General features: G+C 40.6%; 1 protein-coding gene across 2 annotated transcripts in view; it reads right to left on the bottom strand.

Moving 5' to 3' along the window:
- Nucleotides 1–21,197: 21,197 nt before the first annotated feature.
- DYRK1A (dual specificity tyrosine phosphorylation regulated kinase 1A) overlaps nt 21,198–24,803 on the bottom strand; it is a 51,428-nt gene continuing 47,822 nt past the window's right edge. For both annotated transcript variants that reach the window (XM_026053014.1, XM_026053013.1), the window contains exon 11: nt 21,198–24,488. In XM_026053014.1, the coding sequence (XP_025908799.1) occupies nt 23,865–24,488 (624 nt within the window). In that variant the 3' untranslated portion in view covers nt 21,198–23,864. The remainder of the gene's footprint in view (nt 24,489–24,803) is intronic.

The following is a 24,803-nucleotide window of genomic DNA, read 5'->3' as shown; positions in this document are numbered from 1 at the left end:
GCCCCGTGCTCTGGGTGTCCCTGCTGGAGCAGGGGCTTGGACTGGATGATCTCTAGGGGTCCCTTCAACCTCAACCATTCGGTGATTYTGTGATTCAATGTTTGCAGTTTCCCAGGACGCTTTCTGCCATTATATCAAAATACATTTTTTTATACTTTATCTCAATGTTATTATATTGGATTATCATGTAACAAAGTATAAACAGATTCCAAATTAATTGATATTTTAAAATGTTTTATATTTAAGCAATTTTTAATTTAACAGAGTTCAGTTTTCTGAATGACAACTCAGCTTTCTATTTTCTACCCAATTCCTTTTCTCACAAGTTATTTTGCTAGAGCAAATTCTGAACTCCCAATGCATCATGTCCCATGGCAGAGAAAAATCCCACGTGCATTCATGACAACACAACTTTATTTGATCACTCCTTGGTGAGTGAARTCAACTAAATTCCATCAAAGCCATCTAAATTTTGAGCAAGTGCCATAAAGAGATCCAGGGCAATCAAACTAATCTCCTTTAAATTATACCTTTACCTAGTTTAGATTAAATTTCTGGGTAGACAAACCCCAGTTATAAAATTGGAAAAAAAAAGATAAATGTGAATAGAAAGAGGAACAATGCAACATTACTGTTAAGTGAGATAAGGCTTCAATATTGGTGGACAATCAGGCTAATCAGTATTAAGTTTTATGTAACTATTACAAAAAGTAGCAGCTGTAAAGAGGAAATGAAACCAAAGCACAATGTCCTGGAGAGGGCTCAGGAGGGAGGATGGGACAGAAATGTGCCTAAGTGCAGGGACAGGAGCCCTTACCAGGGGAAGTGCAAGAAGAGAACAAAAGTAAAGGTCTTTCCACTATGATGTTCCTCCAAAGCTCCTTTTTCTCCTTCTTTTTGCAAATATTTAGTTCACATTTCCTTAATGCTTGGAGTGGACTCCAAGGAGAGCTTAATAYCCCCTTCAAAAGAAATATTCAAATTGAGTAACTGTATTCAAATGCTTAACATAAATCGCAAAAAAAAAATTGTAGGTAAGAACTTCAGCCAATCAAGTGTGCTAAAACAAATGGAGAAGAAAAAATAACCCTGGGAATATGAATCATTACCCACAACTGAGTTTTAATACATAGGCAAATAAATTAAGCGGGCAAATAACAGAAATCAGCTCCTATGATTTTGTTATGGAAACAAACAAGAGGAAAAAGAGCATTATCCATAATTCAATCCCACGCTGGCAATAAAGAACTGAATATATGCAGATACAGTTTTGTATAATGCCAATAGATAACTCTCACATTACATTAGATAGCTTGTGTAAAAAGAACTAAGGATAACATAAAAACATGTGTTAAATCTTCCGAGAAAATTACTGCCTTGCACAAACCAAAGAAAACAGTTTTTGTCACACAAATCAAGCACAAGAACAAAACCTCCAGATATCAGGTGTATTTTAGTAGTGCAAAATACACCAATTACACTACTTTTGTTTTGATAAAATGTACTGGMAGAAGAGTGAGAGGATAGCATTTTGACCTGAAGGGTCAATTCTGTGAAATTTTAAAATGAAAATTGAAGGTATCATGACACCAATTTGAGAGATGTTTAACCCGAAGCAAAGGAATGGAGCTGTGCACTTAGGCTGTGGGTGTGCACAAATATCTTTCCCAAATTAGACTCCCCAAACATCATAGGAGCTACTCAGCACGTTGTAAGATGATCCTCAAGCCACTCGGACTCGTAAGCGACAGATCATTGAATTCCATTTAGCATGGCGGGCTGTAAAGCTGTTATATTTACTCCTCATTGAACAATAATAACTAGGGCATGTGAGTTATTATAGGCATCCCAGCCCAGGTCCAGAGATGCACTTCACCCTCTGCCTGTATGGCATGAGCGTTGGGTGAGACCAAGGTGTCTCTGCAAGCGAGCAAGATGATGGAGGAGAACCACATCGCCCTCCACGTGATGGCTGATCACAGACATGGACCAGTAGCCACCAGCCACAGTTGGCCACCATCTCTCGAGGTTAACTGGCTTTGTTTGGAAGTTAACACAGCCAAAAAAAAAAAAAAAAAACACAAAACCATCACTGATTTACAGAGTCTCTTTTGGTTTTCACTGGATAGGAGTAGATACAAACACATCCATGTGAAATATTCCTTTGGATAGCTTGTTTGTGTTTTGCTTGCCTTTTGTCACAATACTACAACCCATGAAATGTGATGATACCACTTAAATTTCTTGAGAGTTGAGGTTACTTGAAAAYTGAAAATCCAAGGTGCATGCAGGAAAGCAGTGTTTGCTAGTCCTACACCAACAACAATTGATTAACAATTTAAGCATTTAATGACATCATATATTATTTTAGTAACACCGAAAAACATTTTTAAAAAATTGCTAAAAGCTACAAATTAGGTCAGTGTTGCTCAAATATATACAGATTCATTTAACTTTTACTCTGAAGAAAGGAGGGAGCTATCAGTGAGCTCTTCACTTATGGAAAAAATATTACCACTCAGCTAAGCCTGCAGCTTACATTTTCTGCTTAGTCTGTGCTTTTCTTTAAAATATATTTTTGTTTAGTAACTAAAAAAAAAAATAGTTCCTCCCCATTGAAGATGATAATTGTGTCAGAACAGAAGCTGAATGACATGGCCTTTTTTTTTCCCAGCTAGCCTAAATTCCTTACTTTCTTGAAGTTTTATCTACTTTCTTCTTTTCACATTCCACTCCTGACTGATGCGTACAAGTGTTTCTGCTTTCTGTGCTATATCAAATGCAGTCTTCCTATAGTCATTCTATACAGCAGTGGAGCTATTTCCGTAACATTTTTCCTCTGGCCCGGATTTTGGCTAATTCCAGAATTCTAGCTTGCTTACGGATCTCTCGTGCTCCAGCTCCAGAAACTTGCATTTTATGTTCCATGACTCCACCAGCATGACTCAGAAACATCCCCTGCAAACATATCTTACTATTTTTACAAATCCTTCTAATAGCATTATGCTCTCAGATTTCTTCCACCGACTGCTGTGGGATTATTTCAATGTCCCGCTATTATTAATAGCYGCTCATCCTTCGTATCTCTTACCTCAAACTCACTTTCAGTTATTTCTGTGYTGCCAGTTGCAGCTTCTGCATTTTATCTTGTCTGCAGCACACATCTTCCCTTCCCTGGACTATGTTTGCTCCAAACATCCCAGAATGGGGTTGAATTTCTGTCTTCCTCCTAGGAATATAGTACAATTTTCATCTTCATTGCTTTCTAGAAAAAGGCTTTAAAAATTCTTTAATGCATGGCAAAATAGCAGTTTATTTTTCTCAAGTGGAGAGGTTTGGAGAGGTTTTGTGCTCACAGTACAAATGCCAGAGCTGCTCAGCACCCTCGTCCCTCTCTGCTCTATTCTCTGCTTAGGAGAGCAGAAGACTCAAGGTCTATGTCAGTCTGTGCCCCATACTGCATGTAGAAACCATAAGCAAAAAGAAAAAAAAAAAGAGAAAAAAAAGAAGAAGAAACTGGCACAATTTAATAAAAAACCACTGCATTGCCACAGACTTTTGCTAAGTAGGCAGCCAAAAGAGAGAAGGTAAGGGCCTTGTCTAAAGCTACATTGCCAATCTGGCACAGAGCTAGCTGTAGAGCCTACATTTCCAGAATTTAGGTTTAGGGCTTGGGATCTTAACTTCTGCATCAGCCCTACAGAGAATAAGCAGAGATCCACATAGCTCTTGTGCAGAGTGGAGGGGGCTGCCCATGCCCCAGTCCTTTCCCCTCACACCACCTGAGGCAGGTAGCCCTAAGGGGAGGATGAAGAGGCTGTGGGTCTGAGGTTGTTTCCTTTCCCTCATCCCAAATGGCCCTGAAGAAAAGCCTGGCTTTCTTTTCAGTTAAAACCTGAGGATAAATCGCATCAAATGCATGAGAAATGCACCAGATAAAAAATATAGGTCTATTTAATAAATCATCTTCCCTGTACTGCACCAAAATAGCTTTCATTAAAAATTCCCCTTAAGAGAGCATCTTAAATTTAATTTCAAAAATAAAGAATCAGACACTTACAGATTTCTTTTAACGGGCTTTAACTTTTGCAGCCTGCAAAGTCTGCTACCACCYAGAATTTGGATAGCATTGGTGCTTCTAAGAATGAAGAGAAGGGGAGCTGGCCAGCACACACGTCCTGACAAGGGAAACAGCGACTCCATTCATGCTGCAATCTCAAACACATACAGAGCAGTAGTTATAATTAGACATGAGCAGACCACTTTAGATGTATTAAGAACCCGCCTTAAATCAAATATTTCTTAAGGGTGCCGTTTTACTGAGTTTGACTGAAATCTACTTCAGAGAATTGTAGAGTTTTTTACCTTTTCTTTCCAAAGTCAATAGAAATGTRCGTGCTTAGATCTACTTCTCTTAGTTCTCCTATTACTCCTCCTAAATCTCTCTCTCTCTCATTTGGATTTTAAAACATGTCATCTTGAACTCCCAGCTGTGTGAGTTTGGCCAGCGTTCAAGAATGGGACAAGGAGCTTTTTATACGCTGCAAGTGAAGCAGAGAGATTCAGTGGTGAAGGAGAATCTTGTAGGACAGGCTGGCTTTGATAAACCCCTTACATGGTCACAGATCTTCAGTATCTTATCCCTAACTATAGCAAGCACCAATGTTTCAAAGACAGCAGCTACAGCAGAAAGCAACATGGGCAGCTTTCTGTACCAAGAAATAGTAGGGATTATTTCCCCTAACTTTCAATAATTAGGACTGATTTATGCCTCTAAGGTTAAAGAYGCTTTCTGTTAAGTTTCTATTATTCATTTTGACTAAACATCATCCAATGCTTTTTCTTTCTTTCATTGGTTCCTATGAAAATTACAATAAAGAGTCATATTGGCTTAGCAGCATAAAGAATAGAAAAGCTTTGACTTGGCCACTTCTGAGACTTAACCTAGGAAAATGTTACACCTTGCAAATAAAAAGGAAAACAGAAAGTTAACTGGGCCGTACGGAGGCATATTTTTATTCATCTGCATGCTTATCACCCCTTCCCATTCACTAAACAACCTGAATCTTTTCAGTCTCTCTCCATAAAGACTTTGTAATTCCCCAAATCCTGCTGACTCCTCTCTGAATCCTTCCCCAGATCTTCATCCTGTGTCTACCCAGCAGGCACTGACGGATCCCCCACCTTGGTGAGCTTCCAGCCAAACTCCTCAAGGTTTTCACAAGCTTTGCCCAGGTTTGCCATCCTATCTCACCTACAGATTTGCCATTGTGTGTCTCACTTTGTTTCCAAATCTCCAGCAAGGATACAGAGGTTAATCTTTTGAATGCCACCAAAACACTGTTACTGCTTTCCTCYGCACTGCTCTAACTTCTATCCTCTATACAGTGTCCCACTCCCATGGTGTCTCTCCTCAAGCAYGGAGACCAAATAAGCAGATAAGATGGTTCATAATTCCTCCCATGGAAAGGGAAATTCCCAAGAACCTTTTAAGGTCACTTTGAGTCTTCTTTATATTGTCAGAGTTAGGTGAACAGAAGAGGAATCACCCAATTCCCTTTGCTTCTAGGCAACGGAGCAAAAGGCCTACACTTCTCTGCTATAAATACTTACTGTTTTCATTTTAACAAAAACACAGTGCTTGTGGCCCAATTTCCKGAGAAGATCAAATAGAACATTATTACATGTTCTATTCCCGGACACCACAGCTTGGTTTTATCACCTACCCCCTCTCTCTACCAATTTGGGCTTTGCTTTTTATAAATGGGTACCACACTCCATTTTCTTTCCTCACTAATATCATCAGCTACTCCCCAACTCTCTTCCTTCAAACCTAGCAAGCAGAAAAGAGATTGGCAAGACCATGGAGAGGGATGAGCTCAGGAAACTGGAAGTGCTGAGGTACCAAAAGAAGGGAATGTTTGCTCCATTCTTGGAAGAGATGAGATTTGAGGAAGGTGTATTTGGCTGGACGTCAAAATTTGTTTTGTCATGATGATTCTGTTTTCAACAAGATCTTTAGAATTTGTTATGGTAATCTTTGAATAATTTCATGATAACAATTAGCTTATAGTATGTATTATTTAGCTTTATTTCTCACTGGGATGAAATGGATGGAGTGATTGTCATCAAAGTAGAGGTGACTTTCCAGGAATCACCTTAGCTTAACCTCTACCTCTACAGCTTCAGGCAACACATTGCAGCTGCCTCACCTAACTCATCCACTGATCCACGAAATCCATTAATGAAAACCTTGTGAGGAGTAAGATGAGAATGTATTATCTCCTTCAAAAGTGAGTGAACCTGGCGAATCTGGAGCTGGAGAAAAATGGCACCATCTATACTGTCAGACCCAGATTTTGCTGAATTCATCCAGCGGTAACAGGATTTACCTCCTTCTCTGGAGGTCTTCAAAACTGGCCTGGATGCCGCCCTGTGCCACATGCTGTAGGAGTGCCTGCTGGAGCAGGAAGGTTGGACTAGATGATCTCTAGAGGTCCCTTCCAACCTTGAATATTCTGTGATTCTGTGATTCTGTGATTTGTTGGATTGCTGTAATGGACTTGAAGCTGGAGATGGAAGAAGAGGTCCAGTTCAGTGATACTAAGAGATCTTCATCCTTTGAAGGTTGTCATAGAAATCCAGTATTTTCATAGATCTCTGGCTCTTCTCAACCTGCCCCAGCCTTGCTCTGCAAATTAGGAGACTCGGAATCTACCCAAGGTTGACAGAGTTTTTCTATGTGATTTAGGGTCAAGTCTGACATTTTACTCTAGAGTCCACTGCAAAGCTTACTATAACACAGGCTTTTGTCAATAAAAATGGAGAGAGTGTAACATTTGATTGCTCTTAATTTCTTGTGATTGGCTGATATTTTTGCTTAAGAGAGGAACAGCTGCTGCCTTTATTCCACAGAGGATCATATCTTTTATTTTTGGCATAATTATGGTCACAAAATAATTCATAATCCCAAAATAACATGTGGATAGAAGATAATAAACAACACGACTTTTGAATTTAGAATGAATCCTTAATTTAGAATAAATGGTGACACTAACCCATTTGCCCGCATGTTGCAGATGAACTAATAGTCAATATTTTTAACAAAGTGCAGCCAGGTCTTCTCTCTCCCTTGCAAAGCTGCTTGCTATATATTCAGAGACTCAAGCCTCCATCTTGGTATCCAGAATTCCTTTTCAGACAAAAGGGAAAAAAAAAAGCAGAAATACAAACTGTATTATAAAACTGCTCTGGAAAAGCTCCCGCAGTGTCAGCCTTGCTGGATAAGCAGCTACGTTCTGGAGCATCTCACACGAGCCGCAAAGTCCCTTTGCCTCAGCCCTGCTGAAAGGACCACATGCCTGCACCTCAGASACTTTGCTTTTCTCCACAGGAAAGCAAATGGCAGTGACAAGACTCACCAATGGACTTTGGCTGGGGCTCTTAGGTTTTCACATACTGCCCCATCGGCACTCTACAACATTTATGTCCACAGTGTGAAGAAACCTCCTCCCTAATCCACCCAGGTGGTGCTTATGCTGTAGGAGACCAAGGGTCAGTCTCAAGAGGAGAGACTTACCTCACAAGGCACTTACCTCACCTTCTGCACCGGACAGAATCAYAGAATCACAGAATGCCCAAGGTTGGAAGGGACCTCAGAGGTCATCKAGTCCAACCCCCAGCTCACGCAGGGTCACCTAGAGCACGRGGCACAGCGGGTTTTAAAGATCTCCAAAGAAGGAGACTCCACAACCTCTCTGGGCAGCCTGTGCCAGGGCTCTGKCACCCTCACTGTCAAAAAGTGTTTCCTTAAGTTCCTGTGGAAYTTTTGGTGCCTCAGCTTGTGGCCGTTTCCTCTAGTCCTGTCSCTGGYCACCACTGAAAAGAGGCCGCCCCCTCCTCCTCACTGCCTCCCTTGAGGTATTTATAGACACTGATCAGGTCCCCCCTCAGCCTCCTCTTCTCCAGGCTGAACAGRCCCAGCTCYCTCAGCCTTTGCTCATAGGGCAGAYGTTCCAGGCCYCTGATCATCCTCRTAGCCCTGCGCTGGACTCTCTCCAGCAGCTCCACATCCCTCTTGTACTGGGGAGCCCAGAACTGGACGCAGTACTCCAGATGTGGCCTCACCAGGGCTGTGTACAGGGGGAYGATCACCTCCCTCGACCTGCTGGAGACGCTCTTCTTAATGCACCCCWGGATCCCGTTGRCCTTCTTGGCCACCAGGGCACACTGCTGCCTCATGGTCAWCTTGTCGTCCACCATGACACCCAGGTCCCTCTCTGCRGGGCTGCTCTCCAGCAGGTCCACYCCTAATCTGTACTGGTGTCCAGGGTTATTCCTCCCCAAGTGCAGGACCCTGCACTTGTCCTTATTGAACCTCATGAGGTTTCTCGCCGCCCAGTCCTCCAGTCTGTCCAGGTCCCTCTGGATGGCAGCACAGCCCTCAGGGCTATCAGCTACTCCACCCAGTTTGGTATCGTCGGCAAACTTGCTGAGGGAGCACTCCAGCCCTTCATCCAGGTTGTTAATGAATAAATTGAACAGGACCGGACCAAGGACCGACCCCTGGGGGACACCGCTAACTACAGGTCTCCAACTGGACTCCATGCCACTGACTACCACTCCCTGCACCCTGCCACTGAGCCAATTCCTAATCCACCTCCCCGTCCACACATCTATCCCACACCTTTGGAGCTTGCCCACGAGGATGCTGTGCGGGACGGTGTCAAAAGCCTTGCTGAAGTTCAGATAGATGACATCCACAGCTCTGCCCTCATCTATCCAGCTAGTCACTCCTTCATAGAAGGTGATCAGGTTAGTCAAGCATGATTTCCCCTTGGTGAATCCATGCTGGCTACTCCTGAGCACCTTCTTCTCCTCCATATGTCTGGAGCCAGCAGCCAGGATGAGCTGTTCCATCGCTTTTCCAGGGATGAAGGGGATCACACAGGCCACGTGGTGGACAGAAGACTCCCCCCCAAGCAGATGTTGCAGATCACTGCCATGCAAAGGTTTTTTATGGGGGCTCTGGGCTATAAATGTAAAGTTACAGCGCAGGGGGCTGCAGAGCTCCTCAGCTGGTTGGGAAGGGCCCTGAGGATCGGGCATCTGCCTGACCTCTCCTTCTGAAATGCCATTGACAGGGACATCAGACGGTTTCTTCACTCTTTTTACCACAGTGAGTTCATAATAGTCTTGGGCACAGTGTGGCACAAACACAGATTCACAGACACATGAAAGACAGGCTACTGGATGCACAAGCTACAATACAAATAATGATGATCATCTTGTTTTCTTCCTCCTTTCTTGTGCTGACCTCCAAGCTTCAGCTCCACAGTGGCTGATCCTTGAAAAGGCAATTGGAGCGCTTGGATGGATGGGGTAGTGTCCCCTCTCTCCTCTTGTCTCCTGCCAGGAATAGAAAATCTTGACAAGAGGAATCCTTGGAAGAGAGGGAAAAGAAAGACTGGAAAGAATTCCCAGGATGACAGGAACAAGGAAGAAGATGTGAATGCAGAAATAGTTTCAGTAGAGCACAGTTTTGGGGAGGGAAGAGGATCGTGGTACAGTGTGTTAAATCATTGTATAAACGTCTCAGTTATCGTTCTTAATGTATGAGGAGTTTGGTGTCTTATAAGCAGCTACATAAGAGGGACACATTTGCATCATAGTTAAAACAAAAATACATTTATTTTCTTCTTGCTCAAACAGTTTTTTCACTGTGCAGCTCAAAGGAAGCAAGAATTAAATACTACGTGCTGCTCATGGATGCTATTACTTYACTCTCCACTCCAGTGTACCCTAGACTTGAGCAGAGCAGCCTCTAGGTGGCACATTGGAGAAGATTAGAACAGCTATCGTAAAAGAAAAGCAAGKTTATTTTAATAAAAATCTCTTCAAGTGCTGAAGGGTAAATTGTGACTATACAGTTCTAAGGTACAGTCACATTAGCAATATCAGCTAAAAATGTATTATATTTGAATTGTTTCTTCTAAATCAATAACTTCCATTTAAAGAAACATTTTTAATAGCTCTCTAAGACTACTTATAGAATTTAGCCATTAATACTCAACTGGTATTTAGACGAGAGCAATATGTAGACATCCCTTCCAGAGGATGATCACTAAAACTCAATGATTCCATTTTTGGATACTTTGACGTACAACTGCTTTGCCTGTGGTATAAAGTAGCTAATGGAAAGAAGCTTGGCACAAGCAGCCTTTCATCAATACCAAGAAAAAAAAAAAACCTAAAAACACTTATTATCAGAAATAGCAACAGGAAGAGATAGTAAATAAGCAGATACATTTTCAGAAAGGCAAATGCAAGATATGTTCACCTCCTGAGGGTACAGAAAGATGAGAAGAAGTAAAAAAAGCCTAACAAAGATAAAATGGATTTACCACAGATGCCAAAAGCCTTTGACAAGAGATACGGCGCATTTAAATCAGGCAGAACGATGAGAACAGCAGACGTCTCGCAGAGACTTTCCGTCAGTGACTTGTTAGAAGGGAGCAGGGACTCGTTCCACCTGCGCTGTGGCCATTTCTACATCTGCTGGTCATGAGCATCCGAGGAACAACCACCACCGCTTAGCCGTGTTCTCCTCCACATAAACCCAACACGACAAAACGTAATCAAAAACGGCATTAGTTCAAAAATGAAAGTTCTCAAATTCATGTCATGTTTCAAAAAGCCCTGGGAATCAGGTCCTGGACTCAGGTTTTTGCTGATATTGGATGATAYCACCTTTTGCCCCAAATGCCTACACTTCTTGCAGCCTACAAAAAGTGAATTTYGACTTATTGACAGCAGTTAGCTTTACAAACCTTTAAGCAGCACACGGGTCCCAGACTTCAACAGGTTGAAAACCTTCCACATGCACACAAATACACACATGCACACACACACACAAACACACAAACATATAAGAGATAAAAATGCATAAGCAAAACAAAATACATCTAGAAGCCACGGATAAACACTTTTGTCCTTACTTCCCCCTAGAGAAATTATAACTTACAGAACAAGATACCAGGGGTGTTGTAGACGCTGTGATGCTCAAATACCATGGTAACATGGTCCCTAAAAACCTAGCAACCAGGCAGTTGATGCTAATATTGGGAGGATAGTCCATTAGCAGGAGATTAATTTTGCAGTGTGCACAAACATTTTTGCCTACCACGGTATTATTTTGCTCTTCAGCTAACAAATCACATTCCTCCTACAACTAGAGAAGCAGCAGCAAAAGGGCCTCATTGGCACTGGTGTTTATGAAACAGACAGGGCTGATTAGAGCCCCACATCCCTGAAGTCTCAGGCTTGAGGACGTTTCATTTGTGTCAGTGTGTTTTATTCTCTTTTCTGTGCACTGAATCCAACTAGATACACTGGACTGTTGATTGCTTGAGAAATGGCCAAAAAAGGCACTTTCCTTAAGAAAAAATATAGACTATCATGACAAATGACACAGAAGAAGGTGTTTTTGAAGAGGTTATTGGATGCATACATCAGATTTCAATTACATGAGACAGACAAAGTCTGCCTACAGTTAGATGTGGAAGGAAAGACTTTATTTCTCCTACTTTTCTTCCTGGAAATAGACCTTCACACCTCAAGAACGCAGTTAGGGAGGTTCCGGTTAGTGTGTTGGCTTGTTTGGCATCAGACGTAGAAAGGTTTCCAAAAATTTTCCTGCTTTAAAAGTTTTCTTAAGGAAGTGGGGCATTCACACTTTCTTTATGATAGATCATTGCTACAGACAAGAAAGAAAACACTTAATATATATTTTTCAGTGTGAGCTACAAATGCCCTATCTTGCACAAATGCCCTATCTTGCCCTATGCACATTGGGATAACTGAGGAAACWTCTGTAGGACAGATACATGAGCAACAAATTACCCGGCCTTCATTTCCATAGAGTGCCGCAGAATGAAACTAGGTCTGGAAATTTAAAGTGGAGTAGGCATTTCAGAAAGTCTTGTCCTTCCAAATTAGTGAGAAAGTCTCTGCAACACACTCTACTTTTGAACCCCTCAGCCTTCCCTCCTTCTCCTTACACCCAATTCCTCCCCAGATTTGGGAGCTTATTTCCTTAGTTATCAAATTCTGTGCTAGCTGGATCAGGCACTACATGGCAGATGGGAGTATAAACTGCTTTATAAAATATAAAATAATTTTATTTAAGATTACTGCATCTCAAATTACAGCAGATAGTAAATAATATTATTTTAATAAAACATCTTTTAAAGATTCATCAGTAAACTCAGTAATTCTAACTATCAGTTTAATTGCAACCAATGCATTAAAAAAAAAAGAGTGTTGTGGGAAGAAGAGAGAGAGAGATGGATAGAAGAAGAAAATCCACTCAGACAATTGGGGTTGTATAACACGCCTCAACATCCAGGGCATATCCCACTTTCTGTAGACACAACTAGCATCAATGCAGCAATTCCTATGCATGGATATATATATATTTATATTATATATAAATAAATATATATATAAAATATATTTATATATATATATAAAATATGCAGTGTGTGTGTGAGAGAGACAGAGAGCACATGTGTGAGAGAGCGTGAGCACAAGAGAAAAACATGAGTGATCATAAACATATACACAGATACCTAAAATCAAATGGAAATATTTGCTTAAACTTCAATAAAACCAAGCGATGACCCCTATAAAATTTAAGTGAGAGTTGAAGGCAACTGCTTTCATACTCCCCTCACTATCTAAGCTATCTTTATTATGTATTTGGCAGGAAATCCCAGGAAGGTAAAAAAGAAACAAGATGGCACAAGCAGAGACACATAGATGCCAGTCAATTTGCCTGAGACTTCATTGCCATGTAGGAGGAAGAGAACCAACAAAACAAGAGATGTGGCAGAAACCAGTGCAGGACCATGTGAAACCTTGCAAGGCCCAGTGCTACCTGGAGAGGAGCAATTACACAGAAGAATTTGTAATAAGACATGCCAGAATGCAGCATTAGGCAATCACGGTAAAATACTGAATATCCACAGGGAGAAGTAAACATGTGCACAAGAGCACTATAAAACACGGAGGGGAGTTTATGTTGTTCTCCCTGTGCYCCCATAATTGTTATTTTGACAATGAGCAAAAAGTGGTTTCTTAAAAGTTGCTTGAAAGATCAATAACAAAATTCAACCTAAAAAAAAAAAAATCTTTGGTTAATGAGACCAAAATCAACATTAAAAAGATAGCTCATATAGTTCACATGAAAAAAATATTTAACAAATGTATTTAAAGAAAATTTATATTAAAAAATGTAATCCCAACTAGAAACAAGAGAAAAAGTTCCTGTCTTGCTGCTCCATAAATTTAACAAAAAAGTTGAAAAGGGAGTGAAAAGACAGAAAACAAGGGATAAGTCAAAGAAAAATGAAGGACATAACAAGAGAAGCTACCTACATTGAAGGAAGTGAAAAGAAGGAAAAAAGTGAGAGAAAATGGAAAGAAGTGAAAGATCAAAGAAAAGAAAGGTGAAAAGAAAGTGAAGAAAAATTGAAAGAAAGATGAATAGTGAAGTGAATCATAACCACAGAAAAAGTGGAGGAAAAAAGAAAAAGCAGAAACAGAGACGGAAGTGGAAATAAAAAGTGAAAAAGGAGAAAATGCAAAGTGAAAAGAAATGAATGTGAGAACAAAGGAAAGAAAACAAGAAAGTGAAAAGAAAGTGAAAGAAGTAGAAGCAATGAAAGAAGCAGGGACTAAGTGAAAAGAAAGGACATGTGAATAGAGAAAAGACATCAGGAAAAAAGAAAGTGGAAAAGCAGGAGACCTGAAAAGCAGCAAAAAGAGGAGGAGAAGAGAAAGAGGGAGAACACCGGAAAGAAGTCAAAGCAGAGAAGAGAACAGGAAGGCAGTGGAAGTGGGGAAAGGCAACTAAAACAATYGGAAGCAGAGGAAGAAAGTCAAAGCAGTGACAAGCAGGGAGAAGAAGGGAGGTTGTAGAGAAAAAAAAGATCTGATACGCTGTAAGCAGCCACAAGGGGAAAATATAATGACCTGAAAACCCATTAAAACAAAGCCAAGGCAGGGGGGAAAAAAAAACAAAAAAAACAAAAAAAGGCAGGGAAGACACAGGGAAGGGCAGGTAAAGGAAGGAGACAGAACAGAAAAAGAAGACCCGAAAAGTAGCAAAAAGAATTCAAAGCAAGGAAAAGCAATGAAAACGGCCAAAGTGAGCAAAGGCAAAGGAAAAAGGAAAAGAAATGCTGAGGTGGAGGGGATAACATAAAAAAGCAGTCAAAGCAGTGACAAGCAAGGAGACAGGAAAAGCAGGAAAGGGGAAAGCGCCTGGAGGACAACACACTCCAAAAAAGGTGAATAAAAGTGGCCACTAAACACAAAGCAGGAGGGGAAAAAAAAAAAAAAAAAAGGAAACAAAAAGAACCTGGAAGAGAAAAGCAGGGAAATGAAAGACAGAGGGGTCCTGAAAAACAACAAGAAAAAGTCAATGATGTGAAGTGAAAAGCACTCAAAGCAGTGAAGGGAAAAACATGGAAAAGAGGGTGGGGAAAAGGGGCCTGAAAAGCAGTGGAAAGAAGTCAGAGGCGACCAGCAATGAAAAGGAAAATAGGGGAAAGAAAGCAGTGAAAGAAATCAGTGCAGTGAAAAGCAGCACAGTGAAAAGAACTGACTGGAAAAGCAAGGACAGGAAGCAAAGCAGGAGAAAACAATTTGAGATCTGAAAAGAAGTCAAAGCAGTGAAAAGCAATGAAAAGAAGAGGAAAGAAGGAAAGAAGCCAGAAAAGCTATGTAAAGAAGTTAAAGCATGGGCACACGCAGGGATGAAAGTCAAAGCAGTGAAAAGCAGAGAACAGAACAGAAAGGGTAGGGTGTAGGAGACAGAAAGAACAGAAAAGTAATGAAAAGAAACAAAGATAAGATGGGAAAGGCCAGAAGAGTCTTGTTAAGAAATCAGAAAGGGAAGGAAGGAAGAAAAAAAARGRAAAAAAAAARARAAAAAAAAAAGATCTGGGAGAACMGGAAACAAGAAGGGGAACTGGAAGACATGAAAAGCAGAAAGCTGTGAAACCACTGGGAACCAAAGGAAAACAAAGCAAAGGGAAAAGGCAAAACAAAAGAGAAAGAAAAAGGAAAGGCAGGAAAAAGAAAGGTGGAAAAGACCATCAAGCAATGAAAAGATGGGAACAGAAAAGGCAGGAAAAGAAAGAATACTGTTCAATGGAAAAGTACTCAGAATAGGAAGATGGGAAAAATGAAAAAAAAAAAAAGCAATAAGAGAAAAGCATTTAAAAGGTGAGAACAAAAAATCTGTGAAATAAAAAATGAGTGGAAATAAAAGCATCATAAGAAAAAAAGAAGGGAAAACAATGAAATGATAGGAAGAGCAAAAGAAGAGGAAAAAAGTAAAAGCAGCAGCAAGAAGCAGAATGACAAGAAAAGGAGGGGAAGAAGCAAAGTGAAAAGTAAGGGAAAGCAAAAAGGGGAAAGAAAATAAAGCAGGCAAAGAAAAGCAACAAAAAAGCAAGAAAAACATGAAAGCAGTGAAAAGCAGGGAAATGAGAGGAAAAGTAAGGAAAAGCAACAGGGCTGGGGAGAAGAAACCTGGGAAGTCATGAAAACAACAGAGTGAAAGGCAAAAGAACTGAAAATGTCCATGGAGTGACAAGCAAGGAACATGGTGGGAGAAATGACCTGAAAAACAGAGGAAAGAAGGGAAAAGAATGGAAAATAAGTCAAATCAGGCAAAACAAAGGGGAAATGATATCTGAAAATCATGGAAAGAATTCAAACTGCAGAAAAACAGTAAAGGTCTGAGAAGTATTGAAACAATCTCAGGGGGAGGGAAGTACCCTGAAAGTGCTGAAAAGCAGGGGAGGAAAAGACATGGAAAACACTAAAAAGAAGGGGAAACCTGAAAAGCACTGGGAAGAACAGAAAAGCAGTGAAAAACAGTGAAGGGAAAGGAAAGGATGAAAGCAAAACAAAATGGGGCAACAGTGCAGAAAAAAAAAAAAAAGCATAAACACAAGAAAACAGAGGCAGGAAAGACAGTGAAACATGGGGGAAGTAGTGAAAAGGCACAGAGAAAAAAAATCAGGAAAAAAAAATCCTGAATGGAAGGGAAAAGAAACACAGAAAAGGGGAGGGAAATGACCGGAAAAGATCAGGGCAGGGGAAGACTGATGAAAGTGTGGGAACAAAAAGGACAAGGAAGGAAATAGAAACGACAAGGGAGGGAAAAGGCAAAAAGAAAGAGGGGGAGGGAAAGAGGGGGAAGTCTTTTGATAATATTTTTCTGAACACGGAAATTAAATTTAAACTGAAAAAGGGTGCAAATTCAGGTGTAAGTAATGAAAGTGTTTGCTGCACTTGAAATACCGACTAGCTCAGACTAGCTCAGTCGTGCTCTGCTTCAGACTGACCTTCCTTCCTGCTTCCAAACTCTTGACCATCATTAGCGTCCTTAAGAGTCCCAAAGGGATTAACTTCTATTGAAAGATGAGGAAGAACTATGATAGGAATCCCAAACTACTGACCAGTTGGCCAGAAAATCTCAAGGAAAAGATAGGGTTTGGGACACCATGTAAAGTAATATAGAAGGGAGCCTTTCTATGGAGGAGATGGAACAGATATCCTGAAGGAGGCAGYCTGCATGGGCAGTGATCTGTGGTGTTGATATTTTACTTTTTTTTCCTCCTTTTTTCTTTTAGATCTTCTCCAGTAGTTGTTTTAGAACAAATAAATTCAGTTTTTATCTTATCTTTTTTTCCCAATCATTAACCAAATAATTATCCTTATAGTCAACACCTGGCACAGTATCCTCCTTTTTCTCCCACTTTCCATGCAGAGATCTATATGAGGTGGATTTGGTCTTTCATACCTATTTTTCTACCTTTCATTATTCAACAACACATGGACTACCCATAAGATGTGAATCTTAAAGAAATTGTTGAAATCCATGGGATTCTGTAAAAGACTCAAAGAGTAATGTTAAGTAAAGCTCATGTCTATGACAAGCAGGGCTTTACAACAACTGGATTTGACAAGCAATGTTATTAACCCTTTCCTCATCCTAGAGGTGTAGTTCATTCTGGGGTGCCTACCGCCTTGAAGATGAAGTCAACCTTCCTCAACCTTATACACCCTGTGCAACATCAGCACATTAGCAAAGCCAAAACTTCTCTCTCTTCTAGTCTCCCAAAGACCAGATCCTCAAAACTACAAGCTACTGCCAACCCAATCCCTTAAACAGTGAGAAATGGTTAACGCTATGCAGAAAAGCTCATGGAAAAATGTAATGCAAACATGTTAAGATATTAAATGTGTCTTGCATTCAAGCAGACTGACTTTCAATACCGTTTATATAGGAAATGCTTTCAATTAAAATGTTGGTATCTGCACAGGCCCTAAAATGATAGAAAACTCAGAATCAGAGCAACGCATGCATGATAAAAACACTGAATCAATCCTCTTTTTTTTTCCCCCAAAAAGGAATAAAACTCCTCACCTGTGGGGAAGACACCAGCAAAGCAATGCCTTTCCCCAAAAAGGTTTGATGTGATGGGCTCCATCAGGACACTGTAAAGCAATGAGGAATCCGAGTGGCTAATGTAGCCAGGAGAACACTGCACGTATTATAAAAGGAGACCAACATGTTTCTGAGACACTGCACAACACCGCCTTGTGGTACAGGTGGCAATCCCATGAGATTTGCCCTGTTGCATGCAATCATGGAAACAAAATGCCAAAATGTCCTTGCTTTTTGGTCACGGAACAGCATTCAACTCAATTAGTTACGTGAAGTTTGCCGTGCCATTTGTAAGACACAATGTTGTAGGAAATACAATGCCCATGTCACAGAAACCCACCCCAACACATCATGAGTCGTATTCAAGAGCGCTGGGGCTTGCGCCAGGGGAAAGCACAAATGTCTGTTAAGGTCTGCTTAGAGCAAAAGCTGCCTGCCCGACGTACTGGAGATGGGAAATGCCTTTGTGGTTGTACAGGAAAGAGAGTGTAAGAGAAGCCCAGCACTATTCAAGAGGTTAAACTGCACTGCCTTGGCTTGCCTACATCCCACTGCCCCGAAAGCAAGACCAACGTGTGCACTTCTCGGCACTGGCTCCACTGAAACAGTGTGTTTCAGTATTTACCCTTTTGGATTCCTCACATTTTAAGACAACGAATTTGTTCAATACATACAATAATTCTGGAAGTATTTATGACATTTTTACAACGGTGGTAATTCTCAGTTTTACCAATGATGATAACAGCAGCCCTTATCCCAAAAGAGCTGATAATTTCTTATTCTTTCTTATTTAGACTGAAAAAGTTGTTTTGTTTTTGTTACTTAGACTGAAAAAGTATCAGAGCTGCTTTCCTGGCATGCAGCCTTTGACTTGAGGTTTGAATCTTTCTATTGTAACACTGTTTATCATTATTTCGCTGGGATGTTTTCAATGTTTCTCACTGAGGAAAAATTACTCATATGAAACTGAGGTCCTGCCTTAGGAATGAGGACCTATGTTGGACATCATTTAGGATACATGCAAAAACACCTTAAGATCTGGCATCCTTCAGATGCCAAGGCAACAAAAATATTAAGCGTGTCTTGGGTAAATCTCCCTTCCTTTCTCCTTTTACTTAGGGTATGAACAAGTTTTAAGAAGAATCAGTCACTCAACAACATGCACTGCTCATTTTTTCCTCAATATTTCTCAAAATTTTTTTTCCTAAGATCTACCATCATTTGCTCTTTTCCTGTCTCACGAGGCTCTSCTTCCAGCCCGTTTTGAACGTCTCCGTCTCAGCCCTAGTTARTTAACAGACCAAGAAGCCTTTGGCTTCGCTGGGTGCTGATGCTCCCCTCCCATCACACGGGCGCTTCCAGCGGGCTGCCCTCCCCAGCACTCGCTCGTTCAGTCTCCTGCCCCTCATTCAGCCCCATTCACCCCCATGCTAYACATTTCCCACCTGAAATACTGGAACTCAACTGGAAACCCATCCACCAGATTTGGATGGAAAAAAACAGGCTTCTCATCATAACAACTTGTTTACGTTCGCCCAACACTGCCATGAAGAATTTCGCTGTGGTGCTTCCCTTCACGTGCTCCCCGTTGACTAAAAGGAACTAAATGCTCTCTGTGTCCTTCAGGAGAGARAGGTCTGAAGCTAGGAGCTTGAACGCCCTCCTCCCTCTGGGCTCGAGAAGCTCATCACACTCTTGCATCCATCGGATCTTCCCGAAGAGTCGCAGCGACTCTTCTGGGATTGAACAACTTTGTGACGCTCTGTAGCATCCGATGCAAAACGTGACATGGAACCTGCCTGTCCTCTCAGGTCTGTAAAGASCACGTGTGTCTGACAGTGCCAGAAAGGGAGACTGCTCAAATTAAAATAAATAAATAAATATATAAATAAAGGACCCTTAATCAATACGGTAAAATATTTAAAAGCTAAAAGTAGTGAAATAAAAGCCAATTTCAAATTTTCCCATTTGAGGTTGCTTCTGCAGAACCCCACAGAATAGGGATATAACAGAGGAAATGCAACCAGCAAAACATCTTTCTCTGCTTTAAAACCATAAGCTATTCCACAAGTTTAATATTCTGTTCCACTCTTCTAAATAAAAGTACATCACCTGCCTCAGCCATGCTAGACCACAAGCAAATTATCCTCCCAAGCTCAATGCTCAGCAATAACTCTGCTTTGTAGTGAGTTACACACGTTATTTCGGCCAAAGAGATACTTCCATGCTGTTTGGAAGCTCTGTATGACAACCATACTGAAATATATTTCCTCTATAAATCAACATCGAACATRTTAACCACTCAATCTCAGCATGAAACAATTACAGATTACTTCCTCGTTATATAAGGATGCTTCTGATAGGCTCACACAGCGATTATCTTCAAATATATTTTAAGATCTTTCAGCTACCAAGAATAAAATATCAGCTTATTGAGGGCTTAGCAAAAAATAATGATGGCAGAGCRGTAAATGATGAAGACAGGTCACATCTATAGGTCCACCTAAATCGTCCTGTAAAGCAGACCCATTCAGACATCGTTATACTTACAGGATGGACGCCTACATCCTGGAGAGCAGCACTTCTGAGAAGGACTTAAGAATCATGATGGATAATCATCTAAATTTACAATCTTTTAATGCAAATACTGAGACTGAAAGATTTAAAAATGCCATTCTTGGAGGTATAAACAAACAAGCAAAGATATAAACGGAGAGATCTGAGAATGTACCTGCGCACATCAGAGGCACACAGCAATGCTGCAACGACCACCAGAGCGCTGTATGCAGTTCTTATGTCCATGCTTTAGAGCGTGTCTTAAAGCACCTGCAACTTCCGAAGAGCCGCAAAAGCCTTACAGTTAGGGAATAAAGCAACTCCACCTGCATTAGGTTTCTAAAGGTCAAGTTAACATATTTTTAATGTGAATAAAGTGAAAGAGTTAAAACTAAGTAGTTATTAGTTGTCCTAAAMGGCAGCTAGTTATCCGATGGCCAGCAGCTGCAGCTAACCAGTTCTAACATGGAGAAGTATGGAAATATAAGCTAGCTGAATCGCTCCAGAGACACGGTGAAATCCTTAAATCTGAAGAATCTATACCAAAACTGGATTTGTTTTTAAGAAGTATGTTCTAGCGCACCCAGAAGATGCAGGCTTCATGATGCAGGAATACTTGGGCTGAATTCTAAGGATAACGGCATGCCAGTCGGATTATTTCATTATCATGGTCACTCCTGGCCTCAAAATCAGAGAGTCTGTAATAGGTGGAGAGCTGGATTGTATATAAGAACATTCAAATTAACAAAGAATAATATAAACAACTCAAAACTAAAAATACAGTCAATCAGAATCAAGCAGAGCTGTGTTCATACATCAATGATCTGTATACCTTGCTGTTTCAATTAAAAACTCAAAATTATCTGTTACGCCTCCAACTTTTACTTTCATACTTTTACGCCTGCTTCAATGTATCTGATATTTACATATTATAGTATAATTATACCTACCATACCATGGCTTGGAGTAGGTTAATTGCATAGGAAGATTTACTATGTTTACATTTTTTCCTTAAATTATTCTTTTTTTTTTTTTTTTTTTAAAAAGCACAGTAAAGAGTCTGAGGACAAATTATTCAACTGTTTATCATACATAAGACTGCATGACTATAATACAAAGGGCTTGTCTTTTTCATTTAACGTTACAATATACACAGCAAGTCCGGACTAGATCTTACAATCTGAACACAGGTATTTAACCTTTTCCATGCTGTTTATGTTTACAATGCACAGAAGTCCTGTAACCAAACTGTGTAGTAAAGCACACAAAACTGGACTGTAACATAACACAGTATGCAGAAGCACTGGATTTTACGATTTCTTCTTTATGTAAGTACTTTAAAACTGTTTTATTTTTTTTTTGAGGCTTGCTAAGGTGTGGCAACCAGTGCACACGAGAATAACCCAGGTTTCGTATTACCCTTATATTCCTAGACAGCAGTAAGTACTGGATTCCTTTTTATATTGCTAAGCTAAGCGTCTTGGTTCTAAGGTGACAGCCTTCCAACTGCTGTAAACTTTTCTGAATTACTGATTAAAACCAAAAAAAAAAAAAAAGAAACCAAAACCCCAAACCCTTAAAAACCTTTTTCATCCACAGGTTTGATGTGTCAACAGAAAAGGAATATGGATGACTTGATAAAAGAAGTTGTGATTTAAAAAAAATATGGTACTCCCAAGAACTCATTCGCAGTTACATGGTAGTCAGCTGCTGTGTTACCACTGTATATATATATATATATATATATATTAAAAAAAAAATCCAACTTTTAATCAGAAAAAAAAAGATTTAGCCCCATGGAATTGACCAGTAGGAACTTGGACATGTTTCTGCTGAGCTGATTTTTTAAGAGAGCTTCCTGGCAGAGGTAGATCACTGCTTCTGTAATACACAGTGGGCAAAGAACGCTAATCTGGGATGGGCGACGAGGGAGTTCCCCTCCTTTCCTCACGTGTTTTGCACGGAGGTTTTGCTCTTAGTAGAGAGTCACGTTAGAATGGGCCCATACATTTTGCAACTGCCAAGCTGACTGTGTTACATTAAGGCAGCATTACCCCAAAATTAGGCACCTGTTAAATACAGCCTGCTAACCTCAGGTCTCACGTGAGCGTTTCACTTTACTCAGACTATTATTTTGGACCTGTTCATGCAATCGAGGTCTTGCCTTCACGTTTACAATTACGTTAATAAGGAATACAAGAATCAACTGCTGGTTTCATAGCTTCTGGCTCTAGTGTCCCTTTTGCCTTCAGAAGCCTGAACACGTTTCTAATGTAACGGATGTTATAGTCTCGAAGTAGATGTCAATCTATTATGTTCAGTACACAGATTGCTGTAAATGTATTGGCTATGAATTCAACCACAGTTCCAGTTTTGTTTAAGCAATAGTACAGCCATAATTYTCAACTGACATTTAAAAATGGTCTAGTTACACCTTGTGTCAAAGTGCAGAACTGCTACATTATTGGTTACAGACATCTATGTGCTATAAAAACAGCTTTGGTACAATAAATTATCAAAAAAGAAAATAAATTTTTGTAAAATTCACAGCATAATTGTGAGGCAAAAAAGCAGTCACATAAAATTCTGCATTTTTAAAAATGTTCAGGATGAACAGAAGACGTCTTTGTGCAGAAGTAATGGTGGAGAAACCACGTGCCGAGAAAAAGCAAAAGAAAAAAGTAAAAAGCAGGAAGGGACACAGTTGTAGCTATTTCCATCAAACGCAAACCACTACTCCTGTGACCTTCAACCAATAAGGAAGTCAACTTTATGACACACGCAAAGTGACCTTGCAATACCTTACAATAAGTGGGTCACGAAAGTCTATTTTAAAAGAAAGGCCTCTTGAATTACCCATTCTCTGTGTTTTCAGCGTTAAGGACTGTCTGCAAAAGCATGTCCAGAAGTGATTGCATCTGAAATGGTAGGCTCTTCTAACTTAAGAGTCCAAATCCATAAGGCCAAAGGTTATCCCAAAGACCACCACTCTCAGACCTCCCCAGGACTGGCCAGGACCGACCCGTTGATTGCTTCTCAGTGCACCTTAGTTATGAAACCAGTTGTATTTCAGTACTAACTGACTGTGGCCTCCCAAATACGAGACCCACGGAATCCCATTACAATTGCTGCTTTGATCCTCAGTAGATTCAGATAAGGAGAGTTCTGATCACCGCCACTTAGCATGCTCAATGTGCCTTACAAACTCCATTACAACCGTCCCTTTTTACAGCTGAAGAATATATATTTGTGTAATCTGAAGGTCCCTCTTTCTTACAGTACTGCATTTCTGTGCCCATGTTTGTTTGGGGGACTTAAAAAAAATATATTACTCCCCTCCCACCCAAAAACTCCAAAGGGCCTTTTTATATAAAAGTCATGTGCGATGCTTTTCAAAAAGGAACTAGCCTGCAACTACAGCTAACACTTGAACAATAACCCCTGTTGAATGAGACCAAAGAAAAAGCCCTCCCAAAAAAACCTAGGACTAGGTCGTGGCAAGTTAAAACGGGGAAAGCAAAAGGTGAACACCACTAAGCTATCCGTTAAGGTGGGTCCGGACATGGCTCTTAAAAACAAAAACAAAAAACCAAACCAAAACAAAAGAAAAACTTCATTGTCCCTTTGCAATCTTTTCAAGTTTAAAAAAATAGTCAGCTTTGCCCTCCTGTAGCGGTTCAGTGAGTTTATCTCCTTCTGATTCAAGCAGCTTTGCACTTTGTTTTTGGAAAAACACCACTTCTATAAAAACACACAAGAAACAAACTGAGTTTCAGTTTAGTCACGAGCTAGCCACAGGACTTTGCTGAACACAAACTCCTGTCATGGGAGACTCTTCTCTATCGATTCCTTGCCTCCTCGCAAGGTGTCCTTCAGTCATGTAATGAGCAGGACCTGTATTCGCAGAAAACTGGTACGTCGGATGTCCAGCTATGCCAGTCTCTTGGCGCGGATTCGAGTAGACTGTTAAATTCACGTCCATAGCTCCGTTCTGTCCAAAGTCCAAGGTATTAGCAGCCACCGGGCGGTTCTGATAGGCCTGATTGCCTTGGTTACCAGTAGAGGAGGAAGATGTGGAGGAAGAAGTAGTTGAGGAAGACAGGGATGTCATGGAGTGGTGACTGTGGCCCACCTCCATAGAATCCTGGGTGGAGGAGCTGTTTGTTGGAGAATTGTAGACCCTTGGCCTGGTCCGGCTACCCAAGGCTTGCTGTCCATGATGGTGGTGGTGGTGGTGGTGATGGTGGTGGTGGTGAGAGCTATTCCCGTGATGATGATGTAATGCATTCGGCTGTTGCGGGGGGACGTGGAAGGTGGTTTCTTGAACTGGGTGGTTTTCAACAGTGACCTGTGTAGGAGCTTCGGTGGCTGTCCAGCCAAGCGGTGGAGGAAATTGTTGTCGAACCTACGGTAACAGGCAAGGTGAGAAGTACTTACAAAGAATTCTTACACATTCTTACAAATCTATCCTTTYACAATACATGAGAGAGATTAAGCTAACAATGCTTCCTCTAAGCTTTCAAAAGTTAACCAAACCACGCAGCTGCAAAATTATTACAGAGATAATCACTCTGTGTGAGGTGAAGCACTGAGAGCTCCCTGTAACTTGTTACTGACACACAACACTTCCACCTCTACAAAATTTTGGGAAACGGTTACAACTACAGGAAGTATTTTTGCCTCCGTGTCCGACATAACATACAAAAAATGATGCATTAAA

This window comes from Nothoprocta perdicaria, unplaced genomic scaffold (genome assembly GCF_003342845.1).
Source record: "Nothoprocta perdicaria isolate Ctin4 unplaced genomic scaffold, notPer1 scaffold_96, whole genome shotgun sequence".
Lineage (NCBI taxonomy): Eukaryota > Metazoa > Chordata > Aves > Tinamiformes > Tinamidae > Nothoprocta > Nothoprocta perdicaria.
This window is presented reverse-complemented; position numbering and strand designations above follow the sequence as displayed.